The 12681-nt window shown below is 46.2% G+C and overlaps 1 protein-coding gene across 3 annotated transcripts in view; it reads left to right on the top strand.

Annotated features, from left to right (window-relative positions):
- The window catches only part of LOC144103928 (uncharacterized), a 112889-nt gene that overhangs the window by 62452 nt on the left and 37756 nt on the right, over positions 1–12681 (top strand). For 2 of the 3 annotated variants that reach the window (XM_077636646.1, XM_077636647.1), the window contains exons 3-4: positions 2641–2709; positions 6419–6454. In XM_077636646.1, coding sequence (XP_077492772.1) covers positions 2641–2709; positions 6419–6454 — 105 coding nt within the window. The remainder of the gene's footprint in view (positions 1–2640; positions 2710–6418; positions 6455–12681) is intronic. The other variant, XM_077636648.1, reaches the window with a different exon arrangement.

A 12681-nucleotide genomic window follows, 5' to 3' on the forward strand; every position in this document is an offset into this window, starting at 1 on the left:
GCAGTTTTGAACATTGCAAGAGCAAATCTTTATGCATAATGTCTTTATATAAACTGACTACATTTAAATGAACAAAATGTAAACTTATGCAACAACAAAACCTAGATGGCAATCTTACTTGCACGTAATGATAGCCTCTATGCCTGCTCGACTCACTTAGTTGAGTCAGCCATGCGCAACATCAGGAAATAATGTTCTTACATGCACGGCCATCTTCATCACCACCTGCGGGTAGTTTCCTGCGTGGCTTCAGAACAGTGTGTAGCATGGTGTTCTGAAGCTTGCTGACGTCGAGAGAGCATTTTTCGAAGTGAAGGAGCATCTCCTTTTCAGATAAAAACTGCTGCGTCTTCGATTGTGTTTTCTTATGGCAATAAACTACCTCCATTGTTGCTGGCGTGACATTCTTCGCTGTTGCCGCATTCCATGCACACGCTTTGTCAGTTGATGACTGTCCGGTGAGCCCCTTGGATGTTGCCTCGACAACCTTCATGAGCAGTGCACAAATATGGCTGCACCGCTCACTTAGCCCCGCTTTGCATGTGCAACTTGCTGAGAAAGGTTGTCCAAAATTTATTTGTGTTTGGTACGTCCTGCTCACTGCTTGCGACGACCTGATGTTTGCCTTGATGCACTTCACGCCATTTTTCTGCTGGTACAGTGCCACGCCAACATGGCCACTGTCAAGCAGGTTGCTGCCTTCAGCAAATCCTCTGTAGTTGAGGGATGGTCTGCCATCTGTGTCAGGCATTTCAACCATGTAGTTGTAGACAACTGAAATAAAGAATGATATCAGTACAGTATGTCATCATGTGTGCTATTTATGTAGCTAGTTTTGTGGTAATAAAACTTTGTTCCCATGCTGAAAGTTGGATGCCAAGAAATCTAGTAAGGTTCTGCATAATACACTTATGCTTGCAGTTGCTGACAAATAATGAAAACTAATTATTTGTGCCTGATCGGCCGCGTCAGTCATGCTGCGACCCGCCGCATATGTTTACGATGGTTGAACGGCTGGTATTAGCTCCTGATGTTCGACTTTGCAAAACCAAAATAAAAGGACTGCTTATTAAATGTCTCCACAGTTCCAACCTTTTTTGATCTAACATGACTGGCGCAGAAACATGCAGTGAGGAATATTGTCACTCGTGCTGATAGTTTTACGTCGCATTTTACTAGCGGCTGCCAGTTTTGGCTTACTGTCCACGCTGGAAACTTCGCTTATCGTACGCAAGGCTACCGCAATAGATCGCGCGATGCCATGCAGCAGCTGTAGGTTAAGCGCAAAAGAGCTTTTCTCAAGTGCTAACTTGTTTGCAAACGAGTGCACGTTGAATCTCGCGCTCCTTGCGGCAGGCTACAAAAAGCATAAATTCGGAAACCCTTTCCGCAAGCGAGTAAAAGTTCGATTTCATGCAAAGTCGATCATCAGGAGCTAATACCAGCCGTTCAGCCATCGTAAACATATGCGGCGGGTCGCAGCATGACTGACGCGGCCGATCAGACACAAATAATTAGTTTTCATTATTTGTCAGCAACTGGTACGCAGGTGTTGGGGATTTTTTGCAGAATGAGGCCATTACGAGCCAGCTGCACAAAAAGTACAACTTTGCGCAACTAACTTGTGCTGCAATCAAATCTGGGAAGTTCTCGCTTTAAACTCACGCACGAAAACAGTCATAAGCACACCAGGACAGAAATCCAAGCAGTGTTCTTGGCTTTAGAAAAGCGGGAAAAGACAGACAGCGAGCATACCATCGTCACCAAGCAAAGCGATGTGGCGTGAAGGCTCACACAAAAACAAGAGCAAAGAGTCCTAAAATACAAAAAAAAAACAGCGCACTTACACGGCCGCTGAAGCTTCGGCCAAAGCTTGGTGTCATCCACCCATCCTGCATCCATTTTGCGAGCAAAAATAAGTACTATCGCAGTAAAGCGCGCTTGCAGATGAGGCTTCCGCACAGGCAGGCAGCGGAGTCAGAAGGCCAGCAATGAACAGTGGTCACGTGACCAAATATGGCGGCGCCCATGCTTCCGCGCTGTAAAGCGTCTATACAACAGCTGTATCTTACCGGTATTCACATATGGAGCAGAAACGTGTAGGTTATCGAGAAGGGTTCAGCTTAAGTTAAGGAGAACGCAGTGAGCTATGGAAAGAAAACTGATAGGTGTAACGTTAAAGACCAGAAGTGGGCAAAGTGGGTGAGGGAATAAACGCGGTTAATGACATACTAGTCGAAATCACGAGGGAGAAATGGGCTTGGTCATGGTATGTAATGCGAAGGCAAGATAACCGCTTGTCCTTAACGGTAGCGGAGTGGATTCCAAGAGAAGGCAAGCGTAGCAGGGGTGGCAGAAAGTTAGGTGGGAGGTGGGCGGATGAGATTAAGTTTGCGGGGATACGGTGACCGTATGCTAGCAAAGGACAGGGTTAATTGGAGAAACATGGGAGATGCTTTTGCCCGGCAGTGGGCTAGTCAGGCTGATGATGATGATGATCTACATAAGATGAATCGTGAAGGAAGGTTGCTAAGATGGTCTTTCTGTCTTTCCTTAGGTCTAGTTCACTGTTCTATTTCGCTAAAAAGTGTGATCGGGCCTTTGTAATGTCAATGCGTCGTATTGAAACTTCTTTTACAGCTTCTCGTGATGTCCTGCATGTGGTATAATAAATGTAAGGACGCCATCCAAGAGAACACCAAGGAACCGGTAAGGCACCTCAAACGAAAGAAAAAAAAACGAGCTGATGCTCTACTGTCAAGAGTCACTAAGTTAGCGCACTGCCGAGTATTCATCGTATAGGCAGGTTTTCTTATCAGGGTCCAAAATTCAGCACTGGTTTGGTATTTGCCTACCAGGGTACGTAGCAGCCAAAAAAAAAAACGTGAAATAAAACAAGCAAGAAAGTTGCACTGGACCTTAGACACTTTTAGGCTTCATTCAGGTAGTCTTTCGATTCCAGGATTTGCTTAGTCTCCTTGAATAAGAAGAACAGTCAACTTCATATACAACACAGCGGACTGCTTTGTAGAGCCTCATGAAGATCGCTTGATAACCGCGGCTATGTCACCTTTCTGAAGCCCGCCGCTTTGGCCGCTTTCACGTCCTCACAGTGCCCATTTGGAGCCCTACCACTCGCGTCCGCTGTTTAAAAATCACACTGGGAGCTTTGGCTGCTTAGGAGGAAGTGTGATGCCCATGAAGGGGCTATGATGACAACGTAGAAAATATAGACAAGGAGGCAGAGGCGTCTCGTGGTAGGACTGGGCAAGCGGCCGCAACTGGCTTCATTCGCCCGTTCTGGACTCTATAAACCCTTGATTGTAACAATGTTACGAAGACTTGCACTGAACAGTTTGATGCTTATAATTACACTTCTTATTTCATCAGGTGATTTGGGAAAAATGATTTTGAGCAATTTTGAACAAGGTGGCGAAAAAAGGAATTGAATGTGTTAGCGATATCAACTTGGGAAGAGAAATTTGTTCTATCGTCGGCTATATTACCTATATGATTGTACTTGAAACCTTGTTGACGAAATAACTGATGTGAACCATTTCTTTCAATGCGCTGGCACTAGATGCCTCCCTAGCTTAAAACATGACGGATGATTTAGCGTGGTAAAACACATTAAGCTCCGCCTTAAAGTATGACGCGAGAGGTATAGTTGGTTAATATTCATATTGCGGAAATGGCCATTATCTACTTTACATTAATAGATCCCTGCGAGTCCTCATAGAACTCCTGGAGCCATGGTGCAGCGGTTAGGCGATGCGTCACTGCCATGCGATGGCAGTTGCTGCCTCTGGTGGGGCTTGTTAGACCAAGGTTGCTCTTGCCTAGCAACGTCTCGCAACCAATCGTTAATCTAACTGCCATCTGCCACGGTAGGCAGTTTGCTCACAGTCCGGTGGGCAGGTTGTGATGATGCTACAAGGTTTAGGTGGCACCCTAGCCACGTAAGGGGGCATGTATGTAGCAGGTGAGCCACCTAGGGCAAGTTGCCCACAATCCGGTGGACAGAATAAAGGTGCAGATAACGGCTAAGCGGAAATCCTAGTGCCAACACACTTGAAACCTGCGGGTGAAGCCCCGAAACAACTTGACAGGCTCAGGTAAGCTCGGAGGAGCGTCACGCCAGCTGCAGCCAATGGGAGGAGGGCGTCGCGCCAGCTGCAGTTCAGTGGAGAGAGGATGTGAACATGAAGAGCGATAAGCGCGGTTATGTGCACATGCACATGCCACAAAGAAGAGGCGAAGGATGAGGTCGCCTCGGGAACGCTGAGTGCACCAAACGGTAAATGGATGAAGCCGGTCCTTCGACAAACTTCGAAGCCAAACGACGTGCACGGCGAGCTAAACAGCGACGCAGAAGAACGAAGCACCAACGTGAGTGAACCGATCCAGCGGATACAGCAAGGCGGCAAGTCTAAGCAGAGCGGCGATGACAGATAGCCTTGCGAAACTGCATGCGGAAACAGAAGAAGGGCGAGGAACTCGGTTGCGTGTGTATGACGACGCCCAAAAGTCGAGGCGAATGATAAAGTCGCCGCAGGAACGTGCAGTAGAGAGGTGTCTACAAATGGCTTCAGAGACTGGAGGACTCAGTGAGCGACGACTCGCATCGCAACGAGCAGCTCAGGTGGCTTATCGCGAGAAAAAAGCAAGGAGGGACTGTAAGAACATTTGGGTTCCACTGGAATATTCAAGCTAAACAAAGCTAAGCAAGGGCAAACGCGCTAGCACACAGAAGTCGGATTGAGCATAATCAGGTAATTCGGGGTTCAATTACAACACGATAGCGTTAGGAACCTCGTGTCGCGAGAAATCCGACGTCTTAGTCGGCGTCATCGTCATTGAGCGTGAGCAAAAATTCCACGAAAATTCCCCGGAGAAGCAACAGCTAGGAGGCAGGTAGGCCATCTTTGTCACGGAACCTGTGGCGTCATCACAATCTGCGGCAGAAGATTGTGAGCAAACTTGACCAATTTTGCATACGTGGGCATCAACCCACTAAAGCTATTGCGGCATACTCTTAAGCGGAGCTATGGTCTCCCCTCCACTTTTGTTTTCGTTGCAGCCGCTGGAAATGCTTTCACTTTAGTGATATGTTTTTCTGGCTGTTTTTGACTGCGCATTCCGCGTGCTACACCATCGAATGCTGGGCCGCGTTTTTTTTTTAATACGTGTTCTTTCTTCCGTAGCCTGTTAACAGAGCCCTGCATAGGTTAGGGATTTTGAGATGAACAGTAGGTTTCGCGGCGTGAAACAGATGTTGTGAAAAGAGATAAGCATTTGATAATAATATTATTGCAGACGTGTTGACGACGGCTCTGTCAGCTGGGACGAAGACTAGGACATAGAAGCGCGTGTTGATTTTGGTGGGCTAGTGTCTTACATCTAGCAGCTGCCTGTATCTGTGTGCTCGTGTCAATAATTGTAACGTTTCAGACGTTACAGTTTGGTGGAGGTGCGGGGTGGGACCTCGGTCAGAGGCATGGGAGTGATGTCGGATGCCGTCGCACGATGGAAGCGGCCAGTGCCAAGGGCTGTCGAAGTGGCGACCACTGTGTGCGACAGGGTTCGTGGGGCGTCCGTAACGTGACGGTGTGCGAGTACGCCGGTAGCATACGGGTAGGAACCGGGAGGGAGGGGGGGGGGGGGGGGGAGGGGGTAATGAAACCATTTGTCTTCGTTGTTGCGGTTTTTTATAAGCGATGGTCTTTTATGAAAACGGAATGGATTCCAAGAGAAAAGAAGCGTAGCACGGGGAGGGAGGAAGTGGGCACATGAGATTGAGAAAGGCTGCGGGCATAACGTGGCCGCTGCAGACACAGGACGGGGTGTATTCGAGAGATATGGAAGGACCCTTTGTCCTACAGTGGGCGGGTATTTAGGCTAGGGATGATTACTGTTTTGTATCGCGAGACTTGTCCGTTCCTCTCCAGTCTTGTTTGAATGAGCGTGGCTTTATTTAGTTATTCTTTGCGTGCAGCGTCAATTTTGCATTACAATGGCGGATTGATACATACGTGTAACACAACGCATAAATGTAGGTAAAATTTTTGCCTTCTATTATAAAAAAATGGTGTACAAGCCTATCACATACTCTCTTGTCTTCCTATAGATATTTTTGTCTATTCGTAGTCTACAGACTGTCTATAGATTAAAATCTGCTAAACGTTTATGGCCATAAATCTGTAGACTGCCTAGTAACTGTTTATAAACGTTATTCACAAAGGTGCATTGACAGTTTATAGACTGCCCAAAAGAAATATTTGTAAGTGTTATCCGAAATTAACCTGCTAATCCTATTTATAAATCTTTTATTGCACATTGCAGTATTATTTCTTTATTTTCTTTCAAAATGAGTGAAAATCGTGCGCAAACGTGAAGAAAACTTGTTTCCGCATTTCAGTTCCTGGACTGCATTCTCGTGGGAGTACGGTACGAGGTGAGAGTTTTTATGCCTCTCCAGCAACCGTCGTTGGGGTGGAGGAGAGAGAGAGTGATTTGTTTACAAGGAATGCCCTAGAAGTACAAACTGCTCGGCTTTGCTGCGTTGGACGCAGCTTGCGAGAAAAATGACGTTGCCTATGCTTCTGGGACCTTCCCGGGAGCATGACACTCAGATAGGATAAATGAACTACTTTAGTAGCAAGTTTAGATATGAAGTCGTTCCAGTTTTCTGCTGGCAACATGACAAGCCTCGGTTATCTTGGATACGCCATTCGCTGATTACGACCGGAAGGCGGCACACAGACTCAAAAGTATCCCGGCTCCTTTTGCAGTCAGGGTGGGTTGATGTGTGATCTTCCCCACCTCAAAATAGCAGTGCAGTGGCACGGTAGGCTCCTATTTATATAGGACGGTTAGCAGATTTTAGAGACGCATATAACTCGAACACGTTAGGAGAATTGAGCAACGTGGCTGACTTCTGAACAGCTAATGTACATTTCAACCAGCTGATCCTCCGCCTCATGTCTTATGAGATGAAATGGTAACGGTTTATGATGCAGCTGCCTTCGATTGGTTGCGCTCGAGGCATGCAGAACCAATAGAAACTAGATCAGCTTTTTTTTTTAAGTGTAAGATGCAGACAGGATCGTTTATTCATTGATGCATGTACTGCCGTCTGTTGCATATTGATGAAAGTCTCCCCGACAACAACAGTGCTGAGCGATGAGACAAAGCTTTGAGTCAGCATTGGCAACAGTACAGTAACAATTTGGGTAGTGATATTTTAACGGATGGCCCTATGCGTCAAAGCCGAAAATATCGCAGTGCAGAGCTGTGCATTTTTAACAATGCATTTCAGCCGGATGGATTATGAGGCTACGTACAACGTTCTCACTTTACAAAGTAGCTTTCAGAGCCTAAAAATTTAGTTGACACTTAAGCTTCGCCATAAGGGTAAGACGCGATATATTTAATGGATCAATGTCTATTTATGCGGAATTAGTCATTCTCCACTTAACATTCATAGATGCCAGGGAGTCCTCATACCTCTCATGGCGCAGTGGTGCAGCGGTTAAGCGATGCGTCAGTGCCTTGCGATGGCTTGTGCTATTACCAGTGGGGCTCGTGCGACCTACGTTGCTCTTTCTGAGCAGCCCCTCGCGACCAAACATTACTTTAACTGCCACCTGCCACGGTGCGTAGTTTGCTCACAATCCGGTGGGCAAGTTGTGATGACGCCACAAGGTTCCGAGACCTAGATGGCACACCTGCCTCCTAGATTGCTTCTCTGCGGATTTTTAGTGTATTTTTCGCTCACTGTCAATGATGCCGGCCACGACGCCGAATTTCCTGCGGCATGAGCTAGTTAACGCTATCGCGTTATAATTGACTCAAAAATGTCACCAGTAGAGCATACGCGTCGCGTACCAGAGGACAGGGGTTCGAATCACGGTGCTGCGCAATTATTCAACGAGTTTTTTTTTAAAAAAAACTTCTCGTGTCGATGAAATTTCATAACCAGGCATGGGGTGCGGCCTGATCTCGATGACAAGAACCGACAACGCACTCCTTAACCAGAACAGGATTTGGCCACCCTGGTGTAGTACTTGGCCACAACCTTAAATGAACGAACCAATTAACCCTCGGCCCCGGTCCCCAGCAGCTGCGAAAAAACTGACCAAGGCGATCGTCAAACATGTGACGCTGCGGAGGGTGCTAAGAATTTCTGGATCCTGACAGGCCGCCATTGGAATCTGAACCTATAACTCTAGAACCTTATCTAGTGAGGCTAGTCTAGCAGTGCAGTTCGAGGAACTAGCGGGTATTAAATGCGATAGCATAGGGTTTAGTGAAGTTAGGACAGGTGACGCGTATACAGTACTGAAAGGTGGGCACATACTATGCTATCTTGTATTAGCAGATAGACGAGAAGTAGGTGTGGGATTCCTCGTCAGTCAGAATACAGCTGGCAACATATAGGAGTTCTAGAGTATTAACGAGAGTGTGGCAGCTGTCGTAATTAGGCTCAATAGGAAGGGCAAGCTGAAAGTGGCACAGCCCTTAGCGCCCACATCCAGCCATGATGCCCAGACCGTTAAAAGCTTCTATAGAGACGTGGAATCGGCAATGAACAAAGTAAAATAACAGTACACGGTACTGATGGGCGACTTCAATGCGAAAGTGGGGAAGAAGCAAGCTGGCGACCAGGCGGTAGGCGACTATAGAATAGGTTCTAGGAATAGCAGGGGAGAGCTGTTAGTAGAGTTCGCGGATAGAATTAATTTACGGATCATGAATACCTTCTTCCGCAAAGGAGGGAACAGGAAGTGAACCTGCAAGATCCCCAATGGTGAGACTAAAAATGAAATTGACTTCATACTATGCACTCACCCTGGCATCGTTCAGGATGTGGACGTCCTCGGAAGGTGCGTCGTCGGAAACGTGCGACGGAAGGCAATTAATGAGTTAACGGTAAGAGGGAAAGTAGAGAAATTCGGGATTTCGCGACGGAACACATATTTGGGCTTTAACTGAGGAAGACAATCTGAATGTTTAAACAATTAACGATAAACTCACATCCATCATTAGGGAGTGAGCCGTAGAATTAGGCGGTAGGATAGTTCGACTCGATACCGGCAAGCTATCTCAGGAGACGAAAGATATGATTAAGAAACGTCAAAGAATGAGGGCGTCTAACCTTAAAGACAGGATAGAACTAGCATAGCTATCGAAGTTTATAAATATTGGCAAGGGTAGTCGACATAACGAAGTTTAACATAGAGAAAATCGAGCGTGCTCTAAAGAACGGAGGTAGCCTAAAAGCAATGAAGAGAAAACTAGGCATGGGTAAAAAGCAGATGTTTGCCTTAAGAGGCAAGGAGGGCAATGTCATTAGCAATATGCATAAGATAGTTAAAGTAGCCGAAGAGTTCTACAAAAATCTGTACAGTATCCAATGTAATCAGAACGTTAATGAGAGACACAGTAGCGCACAGCAATGCGTCATCCTGCCAGTAACGAAAGAGGAAGTAAAGAAAGCCTTAGGAGCAATGGAAGCGGAGAAGCAGCTGGAGAGGATCATTAACAGCAGATATGTTGAAGGACAGAGGAGAGATTGTGCAAGAAAAACTAGCCAGCTTGTATACGCAATGGTTTATGACCTCTACCATACCAGAAGCTTGGAAGAACGCTAACATTATTTTAATTCATAAGTAAAGAGACGCCAAGCACTTGAAAATTACTGGCCGTTAGGCTTAATAACTGTTGCCTACAAAGTATTTGCTAATGTAATCGCTAATAGAGTGAGGGAAACCTCAGACTTGAATCAACCAAATGATCAGGCAAGATTTTGCAAAAGATATTCCACAATAGATCATTTTCACACTATAAATCCCGTTATAGAGAAATTCATAGAATATAACCAGAGCATATATAGAGCCTTTATTGATTACGAGAAAGCAGTTGACTGAGTGGAAACATTGGCAGTCATGCAGGGATTGTGGAATCAGTGTGTAGAGGAGCCTTCTGTAAAAACACTGGAAGATGTCTATAGCAACTGCACAAATAAGGAAGTTAAAATAAGGAAGGGCGTAAGGCAGGGAGAAACGATCTCGCTAATGCTATTCACCACCTGTCTACATGAAGTATTCCGAGGCCGGAATTGGTAAAATTTAAGGACAAGAGTTAATAGAGAATACCTAAATAATCTGCTATTCGTTGAAGACATTGCCTTTTTGAGTCACTCAGTAGATGAGCTGCAAAGCACGATCAATGAATTAGATGAGCAGAGCAGAACGGTGGGTCAAAAACTAACAAGCAGAAAGCAAAGTACTGTTCAACAGTCTAGCAAGGAAAGAGCAGTTCACAATTAGTAGCGAGGTGCTGGAAGTGGTAACGGAATATGTCACTTAGGGCAGGTAGTGACCGCTATGCGGATCATGAGAGAGAAATAACTAGAAGAATAAGAATGGGGTGGAGCACATATGCCAGCGTCTCTAAGATCATGAAGTGTAGTTTACGAGTATCCCCCAGGAGAAAAGTATACAGCAGCTTTAACTAACCTCACCTACGGGGCAGAAACGTGGAGGCTAACAAAAATGGTTCAGCTCATGTTAAGGACAACGCAGCGAGCTATGGAAAGAAAAATCATGGGTGTAACGCTAAGAGACCAGAAGCGGGCAGAGTCGATGAGGGAACAAACGCAGGTTAATGATATTCTAGTCGAAATCAAGAGGAAGAAATGGGCTTGGGCAGAGCATGTAATGGAAAGGCAAGATAACCGCTGCAGTCCTTAAGAGTAACGGAGTGGATTCCAAGAGAAGGGAAGCGTAGCAGGGGGCGGCAGAAAGTTAGGTGGGCAGATGAGATTAAGAAGTTTGCATGAATAGAGTGGGTTCAGCTGGCAAAGATTTCGCCTAGAAAAGCCCGTTAAGAACGGATGACATCAAAATTGCTCAGAAGAGCGAGGTTCCGGGCTAGTTGGTAATGCATTTCAGGGAAGAAACGGCGCTATGAAACACGGGCACACGAAGAAACGACACACATGAGCGCCAACTCCCAAATGAAATTTCTTCTGGTGGAAAGACGCTTGAATAGAAGACATGAGAGGGTGGGTAACAGGGCTGCTGCATCGATAAGAGGCAATCAGTGAGGTCGCGTCGCAAGATGGCAAAAGACTGGAACAGAAGAGAAATAAGTGACAAAAAGACGGTGTAAAGAGCCGCGAAAAGGTGGTCAGGTAACAATAACAAAAACAGAACCAATAGAAAATTACCCAAAAGGGCGGGGAATGCGTTAAAACCATGAAGGATAGAGAGGAGAATATACAAGTAAATACGTAAAACATGAAGAAAATGAAAGCTTTAAAAACATGCCCAAAAAGGGGGAATTAAAAGCGTTAAAATCTTGTAAGACGTTGTGGAGGATAAAAGAAGATAAAGGCGGTACCAACGAGGATTCAGTTAATGATTCAGCTGTATGCGGCACAAAAGAAACCTTCAGGCATGCAGGCATGTACACGAGAGTATCTGAATGCTATTTAATGAATGATTAGTGAGCACAGAAGTTGAAAGGAAACAGCGCGAACACAGGACGAAGAGAGGAACGTACAACACAGGTGCTGTGTTGTTGAAGTTATTGTAGAAGTGCTGTAGAAGTTGAAGATATACTTCTGCCTGCTGATGACTCTACACTTGTTATTAGTGCAAGTTCCATGTATGTTATTCCCACAAATACTTTAGAGGTATTGGCAGCTTTCATGAATATTGTCACGTAGTGGTGACGGCAGTCTAAGCAGCGATGAAGACGGACGAAAGGGTCTTCTAATAGAAAACTGTTTATTGGGCTGACTTGCACCCAAAATGGACTGAATCACTCGGCGGCGGCGAAGCGACAAGCGTGCTCGGTGATCGTCGAACAGAATGCCCGCCGCTGTCGGCCGTGCTCAATTTAAAGCTGATAGCGAACTTTCGAGATAAAAAGCGCAAAGTTACTAGAACATTCCGGAACAACGTAGAATCAGCTCTGCCTGGCTGCGATCAATCGAGATAAATCTAGTCGCGTCTTGCGTCGCAAACAAAGCGATAGAGTGGTGTGGCGGCAGATTTGAAAAACGAAAAAACAATGCAAATATTCGCGGCATTACTCCCCTCTCAAAGAAGCATCGACCCGATGCATTAAAACAAATAATGCGACTAGTAAGGAAAAAAAACGGATCTTGCAAAAATAGAGCATGGAAATGCAGCGGCCTTTACGCGCATAATACGGCTTCAGACGGACTACATGGACAACTTCTGGTCGTACGCGGCGTCGCTGGGATGCAGTCATTGCGTCAGGGATGACTTCATAATCCAGTTCACCCAGCCGACGAAGAACCTTGTACGGGTCGAAATAGCGGCGCAAAAGCTTTTCACTCAATCCACGGCGGCGAATGGGCGTCCACACCCAGACTTGGTCTCCTGGCTTATATTCCGCGTTGCGTCTTCGTAGGTTGTAGCGTCTGGCGTCGCACAGCTGCTGATCTTTGATCAGTAATCTGGCAAGCCTTCGAGCTGCTTCTGCGCGTTGAAGGTAGGCGGCAACGTCGACGTTCTCTTCTTCTGTAACGTTGGGCAGCATGGCGTCTAGCGTTGTCGTGGCCTCCCTGCCATGGATGAGCCTAAAAGGCGTCATCTGGGTGGTCTCCTGCACTGCGGTGTTGTAGGCGAAGGCGACGTAAGGCAG

This window comes from Amblyomma americanum, chromosome 9 (genome assembly GCF_052857255.1).
Source record: "Amblyomma americanum isolate KBUSLIRL-KWMA chromosome 9, ASM5285725v1, whole genome shotgun sequence".
Lineage (NCBI taxonomy): Eukaryota > Metazoa > Arthropoda > Arachnida > Ixodida > Ixodidae > Amblyomma > Amblyomma americanum.